Source organism: Neolamprologus multifasciatus, chromosome 4 (genome assembly GCF_963576455.1).
Source record: "Neolamprologus multifasciatus chromosome 4, fNeoMul1.2, whole genome shotgun sequence".
NCBI classification, from domain to species: domain Eukaryota; kingdom Metazoa; phylum Chordata; class Actinopteri; order Cichliformes; family Cichlidae; genus Neolamprologus; species Neolamprologus multifasciatus.
Window position 1 is genome coordinate 2268750 of NC_140442.1, and position 25270 is coordinate 2294019.

General features: G+C 39.7%; 2 protein-coding genes and 1 long non-coding RNA gene across 4 annotated transcripts; all 3 read left to right on the top strand.

Annotated features, from left to right (window-relative positions):
* Positions 1-85: 85 nt before the first annotated feature.
* Positions 86-5739, top strand: LOC146519461 (uncharacterized). The gene is made up of 2 exons (XR_014873901.1): positions 86-1047; positions 2464-5739. It is a non-coding gene; the product is annotated as an uncharacterized LOC146519461 (long non-coding RNA).
* A 2086-nt stretch (positions 5740-7825) lies between these two features.
* On the top strand, positions 7826-14907 carry LOC146519462 (5-hydroxytryptamine receptor 3A-like). 2 transcript variants are annotated; one of them, XM_085158188.1, is made up of 9 exons: positions 7826-9525; positions 9642-9808; positions 10115-10159; positions 10336-10445; positions 12394-12566; positions 12659-12813; positions 12901-13111; positions 13339-13497; positions 13745-14907. In XM_085158188.1, exons 1-9 carry the CDS (start codon positions 9486-9488, stop codon positions 14005-14007), a joined length of 1323 nt encoding a protein of 440 aa, XP_085014314.1. In that variant the 5' UTR covers positions 7826-9485; the 3' UTR covers positions 14008-14907. The 2 variants fall into 2 exon arrangements, with proteins under 2 accessions (XP_085014314.1, XP_085014313.1); XM_085158187.1 differs by lacking the exon at positions 7826-9525 and having other exon boundaries at positions 9537-9808.
* Positions 14908-16934: 2027 nt separating this feature from the next.
* Positions 16935-24629, top strand: LOC146519463 (5-hydroxytryptamine receptor 3A-like). The gene is made up of 9 exons (XM_085155788.1): positions 16935-17775; positions 17904-18067; positions 18679-18723; positions 18867-18976; positions 20523-20695; positions 20775-20920; positions 21003-21213; positions 21308-21457; positions 23312-24629. The coding sequence occupies exons 1-9, from the start codon at positions 17736-17738 to the stop codon at positions 23569-23571; spliced, it is 1299 nt and encodes a 432-aa protein (XP_085011914.1). The 5' UTR covers positions 16935-17735; the 3' UTR covers positions 23572-24629.
* The last annotated feature ends 641 nt before the right edge of the window (positions 24630-25270 follow it).

The window sequence follows — 25270 nt, forward strand, 5'->3', positions numbered from 1 at the left end:
TTTTGCACTTTAATCCAATGTTAATTTTGGATTGACATTGATTTATTACTGTTCTAATGATCTAATTAACATTATCGTGTTTAAAAAAAAAAAAAAAAAAAAAAAAAAAAGGGGGGGTTCCCAAATCAAAGTTGTATACAAGATATGCAAGTCGATCTTCACCTAGATGTCTAGACTTGCTCGACTTTTTCAGAAAGAGAAGGCTTCTGTTCAACATAAACCTTATATCTCATTGAGCACTGATTTGTACCTGCAGTGTGGATTATTAAGCTCTAAGCAACATCATTTTGCACGTTCCTTAGCGAACTACTGGAGCTTGCTAGCTACACTATCTGGTCTATTGGGTCACACCCAGTGTTGGTCAAGTTACTTGAAAAAAGTAATCAGTAACTAATTACTGATTACTTCCCCCAAAAAGTAATCCCATTACTTTACTGATTACTTTTTCAAAAGTAATTAGTTACTTAGTTACTTTTTAAAAGCACGATTTACAACCTGAATAGGTGATAAAGTGATAGATCTTTTAGCCCAATTCTACTTTTTCTACATAATCATCATACAAAATGTAATCAAATGGAAAAGTCTCTTTTTAAAACTTGTTTTATTAGTTTTAATCTTTTAACTTTATGCATCAAGCAAACATTTAATTATATGCAACATTCTCTGACTTGAAGAAATTAGTTTAACATTTAAACTTATTTTCTGCACATTCCAGCACATAAAATAAAAATATTTTGTGTGTGTTTACACTCAGTCTTTCAAGTAAAACACAGCAGAAAATAAATAAAGTCAAAGACTAGCGGTCCTGTTGCTCTATTTTCACCTGTAAAGCAGGAGTGGGGTAGGCGGAGGGTTACCCTGGTGCAGGTGTGCAGCGGTCAGTGGAAGAATCCGCGAGTTTCTCTGTGAGTTTCCCATTACGTCGTAGCTACTCGGTGCTTGTTTGGAAGTTTAGGGGTTTTTTTCGCTGTAAAAAGAAGTTTTCTTCCCACGCACAACGGACACTAATGTTTTTGTCACTTTTTATGGAATCAAACTCAAAGTAAGGTCAGTACTTCCACGCGTTAAACGCTGCACGCTCATACTCTCTCTGCACTCGATATATGATCCATTGTTGATCTGCACACAGCTGTTGTCACGAACGTCGCACTCGCTTACGTCACTGTCATGAGACATTCTCGCAAAAAAATCACGGTTTTAGTAACGCAGTAACGCAGCGTTCCTACGGGGAAGTAACGGTAATCTAATTACCGTTTTTGCAATAGTAATCCCTTACTTTACTCGTTACTTGAAAAAAGTAATCGGATTACAGTAACGCGTTACTGCCCATCTCTGGTCACACCTGTTAATATTTGAATTCAGGTGTATGAATTGAAGCAACCAGCCATGCAGTCTGCCTTTACAGACACAAGTCTGTGTAACAGGAAGCCACCACTGAATCACATCAGTTTGCACAGACCCTCACGCTAACAATCGGATGATGAAATTTACGTCACTGGGACCCAAGTGGACTCACAGACGCGTAAAGTATACTCCATGCTGAAGTAGTATTATTGCAAAGTGGAAGCATTTGAGAACCACAGCAGCTCAGCCATGAAGTGACAGACCGCACGAGTGTGGTGCAGATGAGCTTGCACATCAACTATATCAAACACTTGATAGGCAGATACGCGCCGAAATCCTGCAGAAAAAAGCTATGACAGCTTCCGCAAGAGTGGAAGCTGTCATAGCTGCAAAGGGGAGACCACACTCCATATCCGTACCTGTGGATGATGGAGGTGTTCCAATATTTTTGTCCATATAGTGAATATGATAACAATCTGCTGTCAGACAGCCAGACAAATATTGACTTTTATCTGACGTGTCATTATGATTGAGACTGAAGACGTGATGCTAAATAAATAAAGGATCAACATTAAATGGAACATGAAACCTGATGTGATGACAATGACATCACAGTAATACAGATGTATTGTTGTCAGGATTTTAATTATTTAAGCATTAACTTAAAAAACCATTGGAGGACCTGGAGCCAAGTCAAATAAACGAAAGGCGAGGCTTTATTGGCTGATACAAAAGCGAAAGTTGCACGAAGTCCCGAGAGCAAGTAAAGCAAAACAGAAACCCCCCAAAAAGGAGTGTAAGCAAGAACAATGGTGAGCAAACAGTCAAACTGATGAGACTAAACACACACAAACACAGAGCAAGCAGGTGAAACACAACTAATGATGGTAATGCAGGAAAACAAAGGAAACACTGGAGATTTACAGGTGAAGTAACTCTTCAAAACACCAGCAGAAACCAAACTCAGAAAAAGCACTGATTTGTGTGTCACAGAGTGAAAACACAGACCTTCAAAAATCACCAATTTATTTACAGTCCAGAAATTAAAGACAGTGCCACTTATACTAATCTGCCCCACCCATAACACAGTGGAACGTTCTGTCTCCCCAATATTAAAAGGTCACCGACTTATCGCTGACCAGCAGATGATCCTCTGGCAGATGTCTTACTGCAGCCTGCAAAACCTGTCTGGGAGTTTTTCAGGTAAGCATTTATTTTCTGTTTGAGTGTAAACTGAATATTCAACATCTAAGCTTTATTTACATCAAATTACATACAGTCATTTGTGACTATTGATCGTTAATTATGGATCTAACAGAATAAGTTAGATAAAAAGAGATAAAAGAGAGAGATCCTACATAATTCATCTGCCTTATTTTTGTTGTCCACAGCTCTAATAAGCATTTTGCTCACTTAAAACTTTACCCACTCTCACCTGATCTAACAATCTGGGATCTAATAGTGAAAATAATTTCATGTACTGAGGTCTCATCCACTCTTTTATTCTGTTTTACTGTAAGCAGCGTCACCGTGAAGGTTTTCTTCAGATTCAGGTGAAAGTAAACGAGACAAATGGGCACTCCAGGGACTCGAGATTCCCTGTTATTAATTGGTGAGTTATTGCACTGCATTATACATGGAATGCATCAGTTACTGAAACTTTGTCTATTTGCTTTATTTCTAAATGTTTCTTTCAGGATCAGGACAGGATCAGACTCTGCACTGCAAATCATGCGACCAGTGAAAGACTGGAACGCCGCCACCCTCAATCAGCTGGATATGTATTTGTTGGGATTTTGGAAGTGGCAGTGACTTGGTGTTCGCTCGCTCGGGTCACTTGGTGTTCGCTCGCTCGCTCTGTGGTATAGTATCGCTTCCTGTTCCTGCTCAAACACAGTGGTGTTTCTGAGTAGCTTATTTGCTTAGCAGTTTAATTAACAACTTTTAAATACATTCTTTTTTCACAGTATAATCTTCACATGCTTCATCCGAAGCACACTTTCTGTGTACTCACTACCTAATTTATAGTATTCACTCACTGTCTCTGTACTGTTTCGCTAGCTTAGCTCGTAGCCGACCCGTTAGCACCATGGCTACTTCACCTGTCCCTTCTGCACTTTCTTGCTCATTGTGTCAGATGTTTAGTTACTCCTCGGCCTCCTTTAGCAGTAATGATATCTGTAACAAATGTAGCATATTTGCAGCTCTGGAGGCCAGGATTACTGAATTGGAGACTCGGCTTTGCACCCTGCTCTCACCCTTAGCTAGCCAGGCCCCTGTAGCTGGTGCAGCCGAAGATAGCGTAGGCCCCGCTAGCTGTTCCCCGGCAGACCCCAAGCAGCTGGGGAAAGGCTGGGTAACGGTGAGGAGGAAGCGTAGTCCTAAACAGAAGCCCCAGGTACACCACCAACCCGTTCATGTGTCTAACCGTTTTTCCCCACTCGGTGACACACCCGCCGGGGGTCAAACTCTGGTAATTGGTGATTCTGTTCTCAGACATGTGAAGCTAGAGACACCGGCAACCATAGTCAATTGTCTTCCAGGGGCCAGAGCAGGCGACATTGAAGGAAATTTAAAACTGCTGGCTAAGGGTAAACGTAAATTCAATAAAATCATAATTCACGTCGGCAGTAATGACACCCGGTTACGCCAATCGGAGGTCACTAAAATCAATATTGAATCGGTGTGTAACTTTGCCAAAACAATGTCGGACTCTGTAGTTTTCTCTGGTCCCCTCCCCAATCAGACCAGGAGTGACATGTTTAGCCGCATGTTCTCCTTAAATTGCTGGCTGTCTGAGTGGTGTCCCAGAAACGATGTGGGCTTCATAGATAATTGGCAAACCTTCTGGAGGAAACCTGGTCTTGTTAGGAGAGATGGCATCCATCCCACTTTGGATGGAGCAGCTCTCATTTCTAGAAATATGGACAAATTTATTAAACCCCTCAAAACATGACTATCCAGAGTTGGGACCAGGAAGCAGAGTTGCAGTCTTACACGCCTCTCTGCAGCTTCTCTCCTCCTGCTACCCCCCCAAAAACCCATCTCCATAGAGACTGTGTCTGCTTCCAAAAAGACAAAAAACAAACTAAAAACCAGCAACAAACAACTTAAACAATCACAAAGAAAGAACAATACAGTATCTACATCAGAACCAAAGAGTAAAACAGTGAAATGTGGATTATTAAATATTAGGTCTCTCTCCTCCAAGTCTCTGTTAGTACATGACTTAATAATTGATCAACAAATTGATTTACTCTGCCTTACTGAAACCTGGTTGCAGCAGGATGATTATGTTAGTTTAAATGAATCAACACCCCCGAGTCATTCTAACTACCAGAAATCTCGAAGCACAGGTCGAGGGGGCGGTGTGGCAGCAATTTTTCACACCAGTCTATTAATTAATGAAAGACCAAGACAGACTTTTAATTCATTTGAAAGCCTGATGCTTAGCATTGTCCACCCCAGCTGTGAAACTCAGAAACCAGTCTTACTTGTTATCATCTATCGTCCACCTGGGCCTTACACAGAGTTTCTGTCTGATTTCTCAGACTTTATATCTAATTTAGTTCTGAGCTCAGATAAAATAATTATTGTGGGTGATTTTAACATCCATGTAGATGCTAAAAATGACAGCCTCAACATGGCATTTAATCTGTTGTTAGACTCAATTGGTTTCTCTCAAAATGTAAAAGAACCCACCCACCACTTTAATCACACTCTAGATCTTGTTTTAACATATGGCATAGAAACTGAACATTTAACAGTGTTTCCTGAAAACCCTCTCCTGTCTGATCATTTCTTGATAACATTTACATTTACAATAATTGATTACGCAGCAGTGGAGAGTGGACTTTATCAAAGTAGATGTCTTTCTGAAAGCGCTGTAACTAAGTTTAAGAATATAATCCAGCCACTGTTATCATCGTCAATGCCCTGTACCAACACAGAGCAGAGCAGCTATCTGAACGCTACCCCAACAGAGGTCGATTATCTTGTTAATAATTTCACCTCCTCACTACGTACGACTCTGGATACTGTAGCTCCAGTGAAAACTAAGGTCTCTAATCAGAAGTACCTGACCCCGTGGTATAATTCTCAAACACGTACCCTAAAGCAGATGACTCGTAATCTGGAGAGGAAATGGCGTGTCACAAATTTAGAGGATCATCATTTAGCCTGGAGAAATAGTTTGTTGCTTTATAAGAAAGCCCTCCGCAAAGCCAGAACATCTTACTACTCATCAGTGATTGAAGAAAATAAGAACAACCCCAGGTTTCTCTTCAGCACTGTAGCCAGGCTGACAAAAAGTCAGAGCTCTGTTGAGCCAACCATCCCTTTAACGTTAACTAGTGATGACTTCATGAACTTCTTCACAAATAAAATTTTTATCATTAGAGAAAAAATTACCAATAATCATCCCACAGATGTAATATTATCTACAGCTACTCTTAGTTCCATTGATGTTAAGTTAGACTCTTTTTCTCCAATCGATCTTTCTGAGTTAACTTCAATAATTACTTCCTCCAAACCATCAACGTGTCTTTTAGACCCCATTCCTACAAAACTGCTCAAAGAAGTCCTGCCATTGATTAATTCTTCGATCTTATATATGATCAACCTATCTCTAATAATCGGCTATGTACCACAGGCCTTCAAGGTGGCTGCAGTTAAACCTTTACTCAAAAAGCCATCTCTAGACCCAGCAGTCTTAGCTAATTATAGGCCAATCTCCAACCTTCCTTTCATATCAAAAATCCTTGAAAGAGTAGTTGTCAAACAGCTAACAGATCATCTGCAGAGGAATGGTTTATTTGAAGAGTTTCAGTCAGGTTTCAGAGCTCATCACAGCACAGAAACAGCTTTATTGAAGGTTACAAATGATCTTCTTATGGCCTCTGACAGTGGACTCATCTCTGTGCTTGTCCTTCTTGACCTTAGTGCAGCATTCGATACTGTTGACCATAATATCCTATTAGAGCGATTAGAACATGCTGTAGGTATTACAGGTATTGCACTGCAGTGGTTTGTATCATATCTATCTAATAGACTCCAATTTGTGCATGTAAATGGAGAGTCCTCTTCACACACTGAGGTTAATTATGGAGTTCCACAGGGTTCAGTGCTAGGACCAATTCTGTTTACATTATACATGCTTCCCCTAGGCAGCATCATTAGAAGACATAGCATACATTTTCACTGCTATGCAGATGACACCCAGCTCTATCTGTCCATGAAGCCAGATAACACACACCAATTAGTTAAACTGCAGGAATGTCTTAAAGACATAAAGACCTGGATGGCCACTAACTTTCTGCTTCTTAACTCAGATAAAACTGAGGTCATTGTACTCGGCGCTGAAAAGCTTAGAAATATGGTATCTAACCAGATTCTTACTCTGGATGGCATTACCTTGGCCTCCAGTAACACTGTGAGGAACCTTGGAGTCATTTTTGACCAGGATATGTCCTTCAACGCACATATTAAACAAATATGTAAGACTGCGTTCTTCCATTTGCGCAACATCTCTAAAATTAGAAATATCCTGTCTCAGAGTGACGCTGAAAAACTAGTTCATGCATTTATTACTTCCAGGCTGGACTACTGCAATTCATTATTATCAGGATGTCCAAAAAACTCACTGAAAAGCCTTCAGTTAATCCAAAATGCTGCAGCAAGAGTACTGACAGGGACTAGAAAGAGAGAGCATATTTCTCCTGTTTTGGCTTCCCTTCATTGGCTTCCTGTTAAATCCAGAATTGAATTCAAAATCCTGCTCCTCACATACAAGGTCTTAAATAATCAGGCCCCATCTTATCTTAATGACCTTGTAGTACCATATCACCCTATTAGAGCACTTCGCTCTCGCTCTGCAGGCCTACTTGTTGTTCCTAGAGTATTTAAAAGTAGAATGGGAGGCAGAGCCTTCAGTTTTCAGGCCCCTCTTCTGTGGAACCAGCTTCCAGTTTGGATTCAGGAGACAGACACTATCTCTACTTTTAAGATTAGGCTTAAAACCTTCCTTTTTGCTAAAGCATATAGTTAGGGCTGGACCAGGTGACCCTGAATCCTCCCTTAGTTATGCTGCAATAGATGTAGGCTGCCGGGGGATTCCCATGATGCATTGAGTTTTTCCTTTCCAGTCACCTTTCTCACTCACTATGTGTTAACAGACCTCTCTGTATTGAATCGTATCTGTTATTAATCTCTGTCTCTCTTCCACAGCATGTCTTTATCCTGTCTTCCTTCTCTCACCCCAACCAATCACAGCAGATGGCCGCCCCTCCCTGAGCCTGGTTCTGCCGGAGGTTTCTTCCTGTTAAAAGGGAGTTTTTCCTTCCCACTGTCGCCAAAGTGCTTGCTCATAGGGGGTCATATGATTGTTGGGCTTTTCTCTGTATCTATGAAGCGCCTTGAGGCGACATTTGTTGTGATTTGGCGCTATATAAATAAAATTGAATTGAATTGAATTGAATTGAATTATAGTCCCCTTTGCATGGATTGAGCTTTAACAGTAAGTTGTATTTATTTTTTAAAAGGGTGCACTATTGCATAACTGCTGCACTTGAGTGAAGTCATATTCATACCTATATCCCATTTTTTGCAAAACATTGGTCAATTAGGGCAGCGATAGTGCAAAGACATGAAATATATACTGTTCCTAAAACTGCACGCAGAGCTGGATGAATAGTGGTAGATGTGAGAAGGTTCAATTTGGGTGAATAAAAGCTCACCTCTATGCTGCTCACTGTTTTCAGCCAGCTGAGGTGGTTCGGGCATCTGACAAGGACGCCTCCTGGGCGCCTCCTGGGTGAGGCTATCTGGGCATGTCCCAACAAGAGGAGGCCCCGGGGCAGACCCAGGACACACTGGAGAGATTATATCGCTTGGCTGGCCTGGGAATGCCTTGGTGTTCCCCCGGACAAGCTGGAGGAGGTGGCTGGGGAGAGGGAGGTCTGGGCTTCTCTGCTTGGGCTGCTGCCCCCGCAACCCAGCCCTGGAAAAGTGGAAGAAGATGGATAGACAAGTTTAAAACCTTTTGTCCTCCACAGTGGAAAATTATTGAAAAAATGGGTATTAGCAGGGAGAAAAAATCTTTAGCCAGCTCCTAATTTGATCAGTTCTGCACTCAGCTTTGCAATCTCTCCAATAACAACCGGCAGGCCTCTAATGATGAACATATGAAATCATCTCGCGGGTTGGATATAATTGTATCTACAGTGAATAAAATGTATGAGATTTGCAAATGATTGCATCCAGTCATCACACAGGAAAAACACATTTCTGCTCTCTAAAAAACTGCAGCCAGATCGGTTTTACAGACTTGCAGACCTGGAGTTATGGTACCCAGTCTAAGGAGGAGCAGTTCTGGATTATAATCCAGTGCCCGTGCTTACTTCACAAACCACCAGCAGTTCCAGTATCTTATTAGCGGTATCATCAGTACTGCCTGATGAGACGGGGGGTTTGTTGCCAACAGCAGTTGAGCAAACGTTACTTAACTGCTATTCTGAGAGCTGTTTGACAGTTAGTTCTTATTATGTTTAGAATATGCATTATGTTGAAACCTGAAGCAGATTAACTACAGCAACAGAAGATGACACTGAGTGCCGCTGCTGTCAGCTAAAGACAGGAAACTGAAGCTACAGCTGTTTAAAACTGAACAACAGAAGATTGGAAATATGCTGCCTGGCCCGATGAGTCTTAGTTTCCGCTGTGACCTTTCAAATGGGAGGATCAGAATTTGCTCCTGAATCTCCCGACTGTTGAAAATCCTCTTGTGCGCATTTAAGCATTTTTAATTACAGTGATTTAGAGCCACATGTGAAGCTTCTATTTGACTAGAGGCCAAATACTTTGTGGGATCATTCACTGTTACGTCAAGTGGAAGTGGGAAACCTTTCCATTTAGACTTGATGTGATAATGAGATCTGCTTATGTTGACTTTGTGCTTCATTTGTAGCTCAACAATAGTTCTGTACGAGTGATTGGTATCATGTTCAACCACACAGAGGGACAAATAGGAGTTTGTCTATAATAGACAATGCAAAGGTCTCATGCACAATTTTGTATTGCTTTGTTTTGTGTACGACTCTACAGTTTAAAAGGGTTTACCCAGACTGAGGTGAGAGCAAAAGGCCATGGCTGCTCTACAGACTCTGGCTTTTATCTCTGTAATTGGTGAGTTTTTACATTAGACTTTAACCAAATGTTAAAGAGAAGTTCTCTCTGTAGTTGTGCAGGATCTGAAGTTTCAGGCCACGTGTTTTTCTTGTCTACATGTTTCATCTTCCCAGCTGGGTTTTCCTGCAGTCTGACTTCAGAGTGCTCATACTATAATCTACTGGACTACTTGAACCTGACCTCATCAAATGTTGCTCTGGAAACCATGCGACCAGTGAAAAACTGGACCAGAAGCACCTTTGTTCAGGTGGACTTGTTTTTGTTGGGCATTTTAGAATCGGTGAGCATCCTCATCGTCCTTCTTGCATGGACTGAACAAAAGCAGAAAAGCGTTTCAAACATTATACCTTAGGATGTGTCTGATCTTCAACCACACTTGTGATGATTTGCAAATAATTTAGGTTCACCTTTTACACAGCACAACATTTTTTGGATGCATTATTGTTTTAGAGCATCAGAACCTTAGAGGATAAAGAAATACACCCCTGACTGTGTGGATAAATAAATACTGATCCTTTTAAGAGAACAACACAGTTCCTTGGAAATTCCCTCGATAACTCATCTCTTTGCTCTTTACTGTTTCCAGGATGAGAAGTCTCAAACTTTCACTAATGAAATCAGGGTCCACATGGTAAGAATCTGTGTGGCACATTCAAAAACCAAGACGATCACTTTGGTCCATTTGTCAGCATTGTTCAATCAGCAGTTACATAAACACCAGCTCTGTAGGCTCGTGTTTTATTCATTATTTCTATTATTCATATTTTTTCTGGCACTTTTTAAAACTCAGCTTTTCATTCTTTCCAGAGTTGGACAAATGAATTCCTGACTTGGAACCCGTCAGAGTTTTGTGGGATAGAAAAGCTGTCCATTATGACATCAATGCTGTGGTTCCCTGATGTAATCATTATTGAAGAGTAAGTATAGCTCATTGCAGAAATGTAGCTTTTGTTTGCAGGGGTTTTATATAAAAGGGTACAGGACTGTGCAAAAGTCTTGAGCCATATTTTGCTAGGAAAATGGGAAATGGGTGCAGTGATTTAAACTGTCACAAACTGGCTGTGTGCAGGCAGGAGAGGACCCAAATGCAAACTTGCAGAGATGAAAAGCAAACTAAAAAAGAACACAATGAGGGATAACGAGGGGAATGAGGCACAGGAGGAGAGCACAGCTGGGAGTGATTAGGCAGGACGAGACAAGGGAAGCAAAAGTAGAAACATAAACATAGGACACAGTAAAACAGAGCAAACATGGAAGACAGAGAAACCAAGAGACCAAGAACTCCAAATAGCACAAAAGCAAAGACTATTAATAATAAACAACACAAAACACTGGGTCACAGACTCAGGACCAGTGTTGGTCAAGTTACTTGAAAAAAGTAATCAGTAACTAATTACTGATTACTTTTTTCAAAAGTAATCCCGTTACTTTACTGATTACTTATTTTCAAAAGTAATTAATTACTTAGTTACTTAGTTACTTTTTAAAAACACGATTTACAACCTGAATAGGTGATAAAGTGATAGATCTTTCAGCCCAATTCTACTTTTTCTGCATAATCATCATACAAAATGTAATCAAATGGAAAAGTCTCTTTTTAAAACTTGTTTTATTAGTTTTAATCTTTTAACTTTATGCATCAAGCAAAGATTAAATTATCTGCAACATTCTCTGACTGGAAGAAATTAGTTTAACATTTAAACCTATTTTCTGCACATTCCAGCACATAAAATAAAATATATTTTTTTGTGTGTTTACACTCAGTCTTTCAAATAGATGCAAGTAAAACACAGCAGAAAATAAATAAAGTCAAAGACTAGCGGTCCTGTTGCTCTATTTTCACCTGTAAAGCAGGAGTGGGGTAGGCGGAGGGTTACCCTGGTGCAGGTGTGCAGCGGTCAGTGGAAGAATCCGCGAGTTTCTCTGTGAGTTTCCCATTACGTCGTAGCTACTCGGTGCTTGCTTGGAAGTTTAGGGGTTTTTTTCGCTGTAAAAAGAAGTTTTCTTCCCACGCACAACGGACACTAATGTTTTTGTCACTTTTTATGGAATCAAACTCAAAGTAAGGTCAGTACTTCCACGCTTTAAACGCTGCACGCTCATACTCTCTCTGCACTCGATATATGATCCATTGTTGATCTGCACACAGCTGTTGTCACGAACGTCGCACTCGCTTACGTCACTGTCATGAGACGTTCTTGCAAAAAAAAATTACGGTTTTAGTAACACAGTAACGCAGCGTTCCTACGGGAAAGTAACGGTAATCTAATTACGTTTTCTGCCCATCTCTGCTCAGGACCGTGACAGTAATGCGCAAACATACACGGAAATGTAGTATACAAAATTATACGGAGTTCATATCATTCTAACAAGCTTGGAAGACACTATTTGATACGACCAATCTTTATTGTAATTTCTTTAAGTAGGCTCCAGGCTTCTTGAAGGACACTTACAGCTCTTCTTAGGATGTTTCCTTCTTTTGTCCTGTTCTCTTTTAAGAGAATCCCACACTGCTTCAATAATGTTGAGGTCCAAGCTCTGAGGAGGCCAATCAATGGTTGGTAGAGTTTAATTGTGTCTTTCTATCCAGGTCTGCTTTTACTGAATTGGGAGTGTGTTTGAGATCGTTGTCATGCTGAAAAACGAAGCTGTTGCCAGATGCTTTTCACACGGTACTGCACAGCGGTTAAAAATCTAACAGTGCTTTTCTGTTTTTATAATTTCATCACTTTTAAGATCTCCAACACCACTGGTTAAAGGAAAGAAACTGAAACAGCCAGCTGTGGGCAAGCTTTGATGATGAATAACCAACCCCTTAATGACTCTACTGGTGGATGACTGATGCGTTTCCTCTTCTCTCTGCAGTGTTTCTGATGATGGGAGCATGCGGATGAGTCCACTGGTCACTGTGTATTCCAACGGTTCAGTGAAGGCAGACTTTCAGCAGCGGCTGAGCTTTGCGTGCCGTTTAAATCTCTCCGTGTTCCCCTTTGATTTGCAAACGTGTTACATCACATTTTCATCTCTGAACTCTGAGGGTAAAACACACCAGATTAACTGTAATAATTGGTTCACTTGCTCTTTTTTGTCAGAGCAGATGATTTGGAGTCATTTGTTATTGTCTTCATAGCGGACTCTATAACATTTGGAACGATCAGCGACGAAAGATTCCTTACTCAAGTCTCTGATACTGTCATGCTCACACGGGGAGAGTGGGAACTCAAACACATCGGCATACACTCAACTAACCAAACCATTGAAAATAAAAGCCGCGTTTCATTCACAGTAAGACGATATCTGGGATGAGATTTCAGTAATAGCTCTTTCACAGATGCCCATATCTGTTTGTCTCTAATGACTCTGTTTTTACAGGTGTCCATGTTGAGGAAGCCGATGCTTTATGTGATCGATTTCATCATACCCCTCTTCTATTTCCTGATCATGGATTTGGCTTCATTCTTCATCAGTGAGGCCAGAGGGGAAAAGCTGAGCTTCAAAGTGACGATACTTCTGTCCATCTCCGTCTTACTGCTGCTTCTTGCAGACATATTGCCGTCCACTGAAAAAGACATGCCAATCCTATGTGAGGATTCAGATAAGACATTTTACTCGCACTATGTTGTATATATATTTTTTCCACATATTTATATTGTTGCTCTATCTGTGCTGCTAAACCAAAGATCTGCTAAACTGTTTTTCATTGTTTGTGCAACAGTGACAATAAAGATCTTATTTCTTATCTTATCTTTCTTTGTGGCAGACTTTTGTAAAATAGCACTGACACGTAATCTCTCTGCATCTCACTTCTAGCCATTTATTGCATGGTCATCTTTACAATGGTGGCTGTAAGTGTCCTGGAGACCATGCTGGTGATGTTTTTAATGGACTTTGAAGGTTTTAGTTGTTTTTATAAGAAGGCTGAAAACTGTGAAAATGCCAAGACTGATGTTCAGCTGGAACCCATGGAAGGTAACCTCTTTTTTGAGATATGGAAATGAAATTACAGACCATTAGTCCCCATGGTTTGACCTTAAGTTTGGTCTCTATGAACCACTCTATGGCACTGGCCATGTACATAGAAATTCGTTGACAATTCCAAGCTTTTTCCCCTGACATGGAATAATCAACTGGGAATAATTGACAAGCATCATATTCATATTATTAGTATTATAGTAACTGATTATTATATTGGCTATTGTCTTTATTTCCTGCACAGATTCTGCTGAAACTTTAAAAAAGGGTGAGGGGAAACCGAAAAGAAGTGACCTACCCAGTGACTGTGACCTTCTGAAGTTAATCCTTGATGAAGTGAAGGCAGTTCAAGAGAAAACTGGAAGACAGGACGAAGTCAATGGAAAGCAAGAATGCTACAGGAGACTGGCTGCAATCATAGATCACGTGTTCTTTGTTTTATATTTGATTGCTTCCACACTTTTTGTAGTGTTGTCATATTTAAAGTGGATTCCACAAATGTTCTGATTTGAATTTGAGTAGATTTCGTGTTGTGTGTGTAATCCATCAGTGCATGAAAATAGATGTTTTAGTTGTGAAACATCATCTACGCAATGTTAGTAAATGCATGCAGTGCAGGATGAAACATGTTAATAACTACTGCACGTCTTTTTTAAAACTTGAGGAAACCCACTCTGGAAGGTCATTGAAAAGAAAGTGAAAACAACATAAGAACAAAGACTAATTATAAAATACAAAACTAGAATAATTCAGGTTTCTTGTTGCCAAAGGGTTTTGTCTGAGTCTCATCTATATCCAGGGTTTACAGAGAATGGTTCAAATGGGCCTCTTAACCTCTGATGGCTACACTCAGCAGGAAAACACGTTTTGTCACAAACCTCAAACAATCTCAATTTGTTTTTTTTGGAGATGGAAATGAATTTGGTGTACTCAAATATTTTCAACAGTCACTTTCAGTCCAATAGAGCACCATTGGCATGTGTAGGAATGGGAGACTCGTATCATAGATGTGCAACTGTATGATGCTATCATGTCAATATGGACCAAAATCTCTGAGGAATGGTTCCTCTGAACACATTCGTCAGCTGCCTGTGAGCAGAATCAAAAAAATCTCAACATGTGTCAGGTTATGTCCAGTTGAAGACTCCTGACCAGGGTCAACAGCTTAGAGGATGGGCCTCCGCAACAGGAATGCAGGAGCAGTAATGACTCTTCTGTGTGATTCTTACCTTACGGATGTTTGGTGAGATTCTATTTATTTGACTTATTATATATTGTTCAAGCTTTTTGTCTTGGGTTAATTAATGTTTTGGTTGCTGTAACACATGAATTTCCCAACTTGTGGGATGAATAAGGTCTGTTGTATTTTTTTCTTGCTGTATAATAAAAGTATCCAGTAACTCAAAACGGTTCTATTTTCAACTTCAGTCACATCTAGAGACAAGTTGGCAACTGTCTTGTGACCAGTTGTTGCTATTCCCAAACAAGTTGGTAAGGGTTTCTTGGATGTTTGTGATCGTTACTTGATACAATCAAGTTGCAAGTAGTTTGCATGGTTATAACTTATCCAACCATTCATGTGATTGTTTTGGTGGTTAGTAGAATGAAGAGATTGCCTGTAGTTTCCAATGAAGACGCTGACATGCTGCAAATGATTGGTAACTATTTGCTGTGCTTCAGCAAAACTTGTAAAAAAAAAAAATTTGCCTTCAAAATTTGCCTTCAAAGTAAAAGTTGTGCTCATTGGTGTTGCCATGTTTCAAAATGTAGAATTTTACTTTCTGTTTCCAACTTATGTTACGCTGCTTCATCACAGCTCAGAGAGTAGTTGATAGTAAGTTGTATTATAACAAAGTGGAGCAACTGGTAAGAACTGTAACTCAGCTATGTCACAGTTGATGTAAAATCACAGAGAATTTACAAAAATGGTTAATAAATCAATAAGCATAATAGATCATTAAGTTAAAAGTACTGAAAATAAACAAAGCATTTTGCACATGATGCTATGTGTCTTATACACACTCTGGCAGGATGGTGCTCCATGCTAGCCAGCAACAGAACGCTAAGCTTAACAGTGTCCTAACATTACAGGGAAACATAAATCATCGAAACATTCTAGTATTCTATCGGTACATTTGCAAATGCAGTCAGCACATCTCAACATATATATTTCTACAGTTCAAAAGCAGAAATGCTCATTTAATACTAAGGTTGGGCATTTGGATGACTATATTGACTATCGACAATAGGCTTAGCCTTTTACCGATTGTTTTTACAAGAGTTATTTATTTATTTGTCTATGAATACGTTTCCTAATCATTTTGTCTGAAACTAAGAGAACCAGCCAATGGAAAAAATAATTGCGCTGTTTTAACGGTGCCTTCTTCCAGCTGCAAGCAAATGCACCCTCCTATGGTGCGCCCAAATGCAGCGATTCATTTACTCGAACAGTAGTTCAGAAAAAAACAAAAACATTTTCTTTTAATAAAAAAAAAGACCTACAATTGTGGGTAGGGAAACAAAGAAAAACTGGCTTCTTTTTTCCACTCTAACCATGTTTACAGGCCGTTAGAGAGTTTATCTGTCTTACACACTCAACCAAACAACAAACACAAAATTAAACAAAAACTAAGAATCAAGATGTCTCTTCTGTCAAACGTTAAAAAATCTCAGACTCAATGTTAAGTCTTTTGTGCATTTGGTACATGTCAAATAAATAAATAAATGAATGAATAATCCAAAAAGTAAGTAGGTAAGTAGATTGAAACAAACAAGAAACGAAGTTAAAATATTCCCTCCAAACAAAACTTATAAATTCTAAATGTGCAAATCAGTCCATGCAGGGTTACATGGCTCCGCCCATCAAAAAGTCACCTGCGCAAATATTCCGCCTATCGTCATTTATTGGACTGACGATTGTCGGTTGGAAAATTTACTATGACTTTAATTACATATCGCCCAACCTTATTTTATACCTAAAAGGAGACAAACGAATAACGATGCTCAGACACAATGTTTCTCTTTCCGCTTATTCTCTTATTGGGAGGGAGGCCAGAGCTCCCCCTTCTGGCAACTGCAGGTATAACATCAATCACGATTAATAAGTTACAGTGGAACCCCGACTTACGAAATTAATTCGTTCGAGAGGGTCTTTCGTAAGTCAAAATTTTCGTAAGTCGAAGCACATTTTTCCATCGCCTTTTGAGTGAGGCGATGCTGGCTGAAGACGAAGTTCTTGGCGGAGGAAAAGGTGGTGGAGGTAGAAAAAAGCATATGTATGCATCCATACATACGTACGTGTACATGTATATAACATTATGGAATTTATTTTAATTTTTTAAAATGTTCTATTTTATCTATTTCGTTACGCGGGCATTTTGCCACCATGGGCAGAAATATTGCCGTTAAGTGACTTGAATTTTTTGTTAAGCCAGGCTTCCACTGTACATGGATTAATCCTCAGGCTCACCAAGTAGATCATGGATTGAATTTTAAACAGGTTGTAGTCATACATAAAAATGTCTATAATTTATCAACGGTTATAAATGTTTTTTAAACTCTTGAACTGTGTTAAATGTATAATCTACTGTACACAGCCAAAATGAAGAATATTTTATCATTGTTCAAACATTTTATGAGAAAGCTGAGTAAACAAGGATGCCTTTATTTTATTTGAATATCCTCATCAAACATTTTATTTGAGAATCTTTTATTTCTCACTTTCAGTATTTGATCTGTTGTCTTTGAAGTATTTTGCAAGTAACTGAGTTAATTAAAGAATAGCTGAATTTTACATTCTGAACAGTGCTTAAACTTTCTGAAAACTTCACACATAATTGCATAAAACCTCCGGTTAATTACATTCTGTATTATACCTGAAAATATAAATTCATAATCAGTGACTTAGAGCGTCACTTTTCAAAGTAAAACTGAATTATCATTAAATATTTATGGGCACTGCGAAGAGTTTGCTCACTGAAAACCTTTCTACTCTCTCCTGGTTTAATACTTACATGTTGACTTTTTGACTCAGCTGCCAGCCAATGACATGAATGTAGAGGTGATTAGTATTATTTCCCTTTCAACAGCACACAGGAAAAAATAAAAGGATTTTTAGAACTTGACAGTTCATTTTTTACATATATTAATTTCTCCTTCACACTATTGTATGACTCTGTTCTATATAAGCAGCTGTGCAGTTTAAAAGCGTTTACTGGGGCTGAAGGCAGACAGCCATGACTGGTCTGAGGACTCTAACTTTTCTCTCTTTAATTGGTGAGTTTTTACATTTGACCTTGATTTGAACATTTTAATTATTTTTCTGAACTTTACTTGGATCAGTTTCTGATGTTTAGGTTTTACATTTTGCCTGTAAGTTACGATTTTGTGTTTTTTGCCAGCAGGGTTTTCCACCAGTCAGACTTCAGACTGTTCATACTATGATCTGCTGAACTACTTAAACATGACTGAATCAAATACTGTTCTGCAAATCATGAGACCAGTGAAAAGCTGGACCAACTCCACACTCGTTCAGCTCGACATGTTTCTATTGGGTATTTTAGAAGTGGTGAGTGTCTCCATACTCCTTTTACATCAAATTATATTCATGAATCTGTTACCTTTATTTAAAAGCTACGTTTACACAAAAATAAATCCAAGGGACTGTGCTTTATCAAATTTGTAAAGTAAAACTCGTTACTTGATACAATCAAGTTGCAAGTAGTTTGCATGGTTATAACTTATCCAACCATTCATGTGATTGTTTTGGTGGCTAGTAGAATGAAGAGATTGCCTGTAGTTTCCAATGAAAGTAAAACTTTATCCAACCAACTTTGTCTGAAAACATTCCGAGGGAAAGATGCACATCATAAAAGGAATTATGGCCTGGTCCTTCAAAGGTTTTAGGGGAAATATCTTCTACTACGGCTCTGTAAATATAGACTTCCAGGTGTGGAGGTCCATAAAAGGAAATTACTGTCTGACTACAAGTGTATAAGGGGAGAAGTGTAGAAGAGAAGCATATATATATATATATATATATATATATATATATATATATATATATATATATATATATATATATATATGTGTGAGCAGATAATTCGTCTGAATTCAGCATTCTAATCAAGCCGAAAAGTGTGCGTGAATACTGATGTTGGTGTTGCTGACTGTCTGCAGGAGGAGAAGTCTCAAACTATCACATCTCACATCTGGCTCTACATGGTAAGAATGTGGACTTGTTTGAAAAACCATTGTCTGTTATCAGTAAATATATCAACTTTAGTGACATTCTTGGCTCTTTTAACTCTCACACAGTTCGTGTTAAGTCAGAATTATCTTTAAATCCGAGCTTTTACTTTTCCTAGTCTTGGACAAATGAGTTCCTTACTTGGAATTCTTCAGACTTTTGTGGGATAGAAGAGATAACCCTTCCAAAATCACTTCTGTGGGTCCCCGATGTGAGAATCAATGAGGAGTAAGTACTGTTCATTACACAAGTGCAAAAATAACTTGGGCTTGTATACAGTTTTATTCTGGGGTAATTCCTACAAGGAAAGCAAGCTGCCCAGGAAAAAGTCTGACTGACATTAGCTTGAATACCTGATTAACAATACTGAAACTTCAACTTTGGTCCAAGTGTGAAACTGTAGACATAACTTATCTAGACTACAGCTGGGTTCAGACATCTAGGAAACATTTGTCCGCAGAACATTTGCAAAGATATTTTGTTAATTGAAAATTGGGGGTTGAGACTCTGCACAGGTCTCACCCAGGCCATCACAACGAGTGGATATAAATGGTAGATTTATTATTGGAGTAATACCTTTACTGCTACATCATGTGTAAACCACGATGGAGGCAGTGTGATGGCTTGGGTGTACATGGCTGCCAGTGGGACAGGGACACTAGTGTTTATTGTTAATATGACACAGGACAGAAGCAGCAGAATGAATTCTGCTCAAATCCAGCTAGATGCAGTCAGATTGATTGGGCGGTGTTTCATACGACAGATGGACAATGACCCAAAACATACAGCCAAAGCAACCCAGGAGTTTATTAAAGCAAAGAAGTGATATATTCTTAAATGGCCAAGTCAGTCACTGTCAGGGTTCCTGGGTCGGTGACCCAGTGCTTTCCGTTTTGTTCATGTTCAGTTTATTTTGCCACTGCCTGTTTCACTTCCTGTTTGTTCCTGTGTCACCTCGTCTCGTGCCGTTAGCCAGATTATGTTCAGCTGTGTACTCACCGGTCTCTCATTATCATCCTCATCAGTCTGTGTATTTAAGTCTTCTGTTTCTACTCGTTCTTTGTCGTGTCATTGATGTTGAGGTTATGTTGTTGTTTCCGCCTGTGTTCAGTCAGCCAGTCAGCCTTTCAGTCCGTCCTTCATTCATTCAGTCAGTCGTCCAGCCAGCCATTTCCTACCTCTATTCTGTGTGTTCACTGCATCGACAATAAATCACCCGGCTTCACCTACCTGCGAGTCCTGCGTTTGGGTTCCTTCTTCCTCGCCTCCACCACACCACGCCTGACAGTCACCTGATCTTAACCCAACTGAGCAGTTCACTTGTTGAAGACTAAAGACTAAAGAAAGGCCAACAAATTAAACAGCAACTGAAGGCAGAGTATTAAAAAGGGGGAAAGCCAGCATTTGGTGATGTCCATGAGTTCGAGACTTCAGGCTATAATTGCCAGCAAAGAGCTTTCAACTAACTATTGGAAATGAATGTTTTATTTTCAGTTATTTAATTTGTCCAATTACCTTCCAGCAGAATCCATTAATTTACTTTGAAATGAAGGGATTATGTTAAAAAATCGCGCTTTAGTTCATATTTTTATGCAATTTTTTTGTTCAACCCTGAAGTGTACAGTGAGCTACCAAACCATTTATAGAGGTGTTCTCAGGAGATGAATACACAACTTTATTACACACTCAGTGCAAAACTTGAAATTATAACAGTGAGAGTGACAAATAAAGTTAATTTCTGACTCTCCTCCTGCGTCTGCTGTTGTCCCCTCAGTGTTTCTGATACCGGGAGCATTCAGGAGAGTCTTCTGGTCACCGTGAATTCCAGCGGTTGGATGTACACGAGTGGACGCCAGCGGCTGACCTACACCTGCTGTCTGGATCTCATGATGTTTCCTTTTGATACGCAATCCTGCAACATCACATTTTCAACAATGAGCTCGAATGGTAAATATTGTAAATTGAGTTCGATTACCTCCAGAGCAATTGATGTAACAATTTCTTCCTTTTGTTATTGTCTCCATAGAGAAAACGATAAAATTAGGAACATTCAACAGTGACAACGTGCTGAATAAAGTCTCAGCAGAGGCCATGGTTACAATGGGAGAGTGGGAACTCAAAAGCTTGATAACTTTTAATGGATCAAGAGCCAGAAACAGACTTAGATACATGGTAAGAAAATATTTTTGTGATGTTTTTTTTTTGTGTGGACAGCTTTTTATCTCCAGGTCTGATGAATCTGCCTGTTTTACAGGTCACAATGGAGAGGAAGCCAATGCTGTACGTCATAAATCTTATCGTGCCGCTTTTCTTTTTCCTCATCCTGGATTTGGCATCATTCTTCATTAGTGAGGCCAGAGGTGAAAAGCTGAGCTTCAAAGTGACGATACTCCTGTCCATCTCCGTCTTACTGCTAATTCTTCAGGACATGTTGCCCTCCACAGAAAAGAGCGTGCCGATGATCGGTGAGCAGCCTTGTAGATCTAAGATCGAGATTTTAATGAGGTAGAGGGATTTTAGTAACAGCGCACCGACAAGCAATTTCTCTGCACCTTCTAGCCGCATACTGTGCTGGAGTTTTCGCCCTGGTGGGGATTAGTGTCCTGGAGGCCATGCTGGTGACCTTCTTAATCGATCTCGATTGTTATTGTGGTAAGAAGGCCCATGAGGCCCATGAGGATATTCAGCTGCAAACAAGCGATGTCACAGGTATGTGTTTGTAGATTTTCTTTGCAAAGAAACTAACACAGAGATCAATAAGGAGGAGAAACACTTCTTGTAGCTGCTTTGCTGTCTTTCTCTAGTTTTATTTTAGAAACTGGTCTTCATTTCTCCTGGGGTTTTATTTCCTGCCCCATTTTTCCAAAATCTGATTCCTTGATTATCCCTATCTGCTCTGTATTAACAAGCTTCACTCTTCACCTGTCGCCTGTCAGTTTGGCTCTTTTCCTTCTGTTTGTTATCTCTGTTTTGTTTTTGTTTTTTGTGCATCACTGGAGTATGGTGGTGTTCCCATCTTCTCAGTGGACTTTAGTTTATTATACTGCATAATAGGGCTGCCACGATTAGTCGACTATCAAAATCGTCGACGACTGATTTAATAGTCGACGCGTCGTTTGAAGCTTTGTAAGATCACAAAAGACGCAGGAATAAGTAGTAGGATTTAAGAGTGTAATAACGGACTGAAACAGAAGATGGCAGCACTGCATGTACAAGGATGCCAGCTGCCGTTAAACCCCGAAGAAGAAGAAGCTGTGTCCCAGAATTCATAGCGCAGCCCAGCTCAGTTGTCAACAATGGCGGCAGCTAGTTAGTTTTAATATTACTCTTATTATTCTTTCTGGGTCACAAAATAAACGTTTAACATATTTTCAGGCGAGAATGTAGGTGTGTAAGCCTCAAATATCTGCTCAGTTTATCAAGACACCACATATTTTCAAAAGCGCTCCGACGTTTTCGGAGACGTCTGTTACCCACTAGCTCGATAGCTAGCCGGGGGCTAGGCTAACTAGAGCCGTGAGAACACCGGACTCCGGCTAATCGTTTTCAAACCCACCGCCGTCTTTCACTACTCAGGTTAAACATGATATATAAGTCACTTAGATAACTTAAAAATGTTATTGTTTGGCTTTTTTCAGTATTTTATTTGTTCCTGAGTAAATCTGTTTGGCTGAGATTAAAGTTATAGTTTTTACACAGCTGAATAAACATCAAGCAGACAGCTGATTATCAGAAGTGTGAGATGCTGGAGAATATACTCCGGTGTCCTGTTATATTTTATATAGCAAGGAGTTTATTAAACCGAAACAATCTGCAAATTTCATTAAAATTTAATAAACTATCATCTTGTCTTTATTTTTAGTTAGCACATATCTGAAACACTTAAAGCTGTAAGCTAATGATAGTTATATAAGAGCAGATGCTGCTGGTGCAAGAAGCTGTAGTTTTACATCCAATGGATGATGATCTGATTAGTCTAATCGCAAAAATAATCGGTGACTAGTCGACTATCAAAATAATCGTTTGTGGCAGCCCTACTGCATAAACACAAGAAAGCAGTCCAGCATATTTGTTTAATACACACATTGAAGGACATGTCCTGGTCAAAAATGACTCCAAGATTCCTCACAATGTTACTGGAGGTCAAGGTAATGCCTGCGAGAGTAAGTATCTGGTTAGACAGCATGCGTCTAACATTTTTAGAGCAGAGTGCAATAACTTATTTAGAAGCAGGAAATTAGAGGTCCAGGTCTTTGTCTTTAAACATGCCTGCAGTTTAGCTAATTGTCTTGTGTGTTATCTGGAACTTAAAAATATTGTTAGGGAGAAGGACATCTAAAATGTCCTGCTTAACCTTCTAATCATCAAATGGGTTTAAGACAATATTCGCTCTTCTTTAAACCCTGATTTGGTGTCTATTAACTGCCATATGCTGATCTGTTAATTAGTGCTGGGCAGATGGGAACATCTTTAAGCTTTTTCACTGAAAACAGCAAAAGTCAACCAGACCAGAAACGTTGTTGCAGCTCGCTCAATAAATGATCTCTTTCATTTCCCACTCAGAGTCTGCTGAAGCCGAAGAGACAGTCCAGGTAAAAGACAGGTGTTACCTTCCTGAGTACTGTGACCTGCTGAAACTAATCCTGGATGAAGTGAAGGCAGTCCGAGGGGAAGCAGGAAGACAGTACAAAGAGAACACAAAGCGTGGGCGCTACAGGAGACTGGCTGAAATCACAGATTATGTGTTCTTTGTTTTATATATTATTACTTCTGCTTTGTTTCTGGCGTTTATGTATTTAGTGTGGATTGCAAAAGTTATTTGATTTAGATTTCTTGCACCTGCCTACAAGCCTACACGGTGTGTGTATAATCTGCCAGTGCACGCTTATACGGTGTAGCAGTTACGTTGAAACCAAGCACACCATTGTTTTTCTTGTGACATTACCAATAAGTTTGATGGATTTTATCTCAGTCACTATAAAACTCACATGTGTCATGGGTAATCAAAACATCATTTCCAGTAAAGACACGGCTAAAGCTAAAGCTACTTTGTCTCTAGTGCATGAAAGAATAGATAATAATAGAAACACAATAAAAGCACAGTTCAGATGGAAACTCGCCCGGCTGGGACGCCAGTGCAGGAGGACGGCGCTTAATGATTCTTCTTAATGAGACCTCACAGAATCAAGAATAGATTATTTAGAGACAGACTGATTTAACTATTGATTGATTGTTGATTTGCATTTATAACTGTTGTTGTTAACTTCTGCAAATTTTAAATAAAGCTTCTTCATTAAAAGTCAAGGTTCCCGAGCTGTATTACTTTTTGATTTTGTTAAGTTTGCTTGAAAGTGCCTGAAACCTCTTCTTAGTCATGCAGAATGTTTGTGTGACATGAAGGAAAGCGCTGAGATTCCAGCAGCAGTACGAGGATCTTTACAGCCTAAACCTTTCCACTGACTGAACTGCAACATGTTGGAAGGAAGCTGTCATTAACCAGAGTGTTATTATTATGATGTTTAAATGCATTATTATTGTATTTTAAATGCTTGAGTAAAAGAAATCTAAATTTTAATGTTTGCTTAGTTATAAAAACATGACTATATTGGAAAATTATGATAAGGGTGGAGCATGCCAAATAACCAGGGGAGTCCAGAGATCATCTGGGGGTTCAGGAGAGCCCGTCCAGCCACCTCCTGCTCCACCACCGGCGGCTTCCACGCCGTCGCCTGGTCCTGCCTCATCCATGTCCGGCTCAGCTTGCTCAACTTCGTCCACGTCTGGTTTGGCGTTGGCGGCCACCTTCCAGGACGCTGATTGGACATCTTCACCAGCAAAGACAGCCTTTGGACCTGCTCAATCGCCACCGTCTTCTCCGCGGTCGGACTCCTGAACATTATAGTCTCCTCTGGGTCGACCTCCTGAAATGTTTATAGACCGTGTCCTCTGCTCCAGTGCCTTTCATGGACTTTTGTTTTGGACTATTTTATGAGTTCCAGGTTTTTCTTGTGGATGTTTTTTTATTGGTCAGTTTCAGGGCTTTTAAGGGGCAAATTAGGCAGGTATAGGCCCAAAACAGAAGTGTGTCAGTGGAGAAAGGGCAGGCAAGTCCTTCTCTTTACAGCTACTGGGAATTACTGACCATGACTGGTGGTAACTAAAAAAAAAACAAAAAAACAGGTTTACAAGGAGGGCTATAAACAGGCCACTGTGAAGAAGACAGACAAACTGGGGCAGAGAACAAAGAGCACAAAGACTAGCAGGTAACAAAGAGGACCTGATTTATTGGGCAGTGAAGAGCAGCAGCATCCAGCCTCTAAATACAAAGAGCTCGATGGCTCGAAGCAGACAGCCCAGGCAGGAGAAACTGCCCACAGGTGGGCCAGCAGAGCAGCACAGCCCCCTGAGACTTAAAGAGGCAGACTAGTTTGAACATAAAATCTTACATGACTTTATTAAATATACTACAGTTAATGTACAGCTAAATAAAATGGCCCTGCTATTTCAGTGGTCAGTGGGAGG

What these genes read in the sequence shown, in the direction of transcription:
- LOC146519462 (XM_085158187.1), top strand. Translation starts at nt 9,554, where the DNA reads ATGTTAAAGAGAAGTTCTCTCTGTAGTTGTGCAGGATCTGAAGTTTCA. An exon ending in GATGTAATCATTATTGAAGA is followed by an intron (nt 10,446 to 12,393) that starts GTAAGTATAGCT and finishes TTCTCTCTGCAG; the next exon opens with TGTTTCTGATGATGGGAGCA. An exon ending in AAAGCCGCGTTTCATTCACA is followed by an intron (nt 12,814 to 12,900) that starts GTAAGACGATAT and finishes CTGTTTTTACAG; the next exon opens with GTGTCCATGTTGAGGAAGCC.
- LOC146519463 (XM_085155788.1), top strand. Translation starts at nt 17,736, where the DNA reads ATGACTGGTCTGAGGACTCTAACTTTTCTCTCTTTAATTG. An exon ending in AACTTTTCTCTCTTTAATTG is followed by an intron (nt 17,776 to 17,903) that starts GTGAGTTTTTAC and finishes TTTTGCCAGCAG; the next exon opens with GGTTTTCCACCAGTCAGACT. An exon ending in TATTGGGTATTTTAGAAGTG is followed by an intron (nt 18,068 to 18,678) that starts GTGAGTGTCTCC and finishes GACTGTCTGCAG; the next exon opens with GAGGAGAAGTCTCAAACTAT.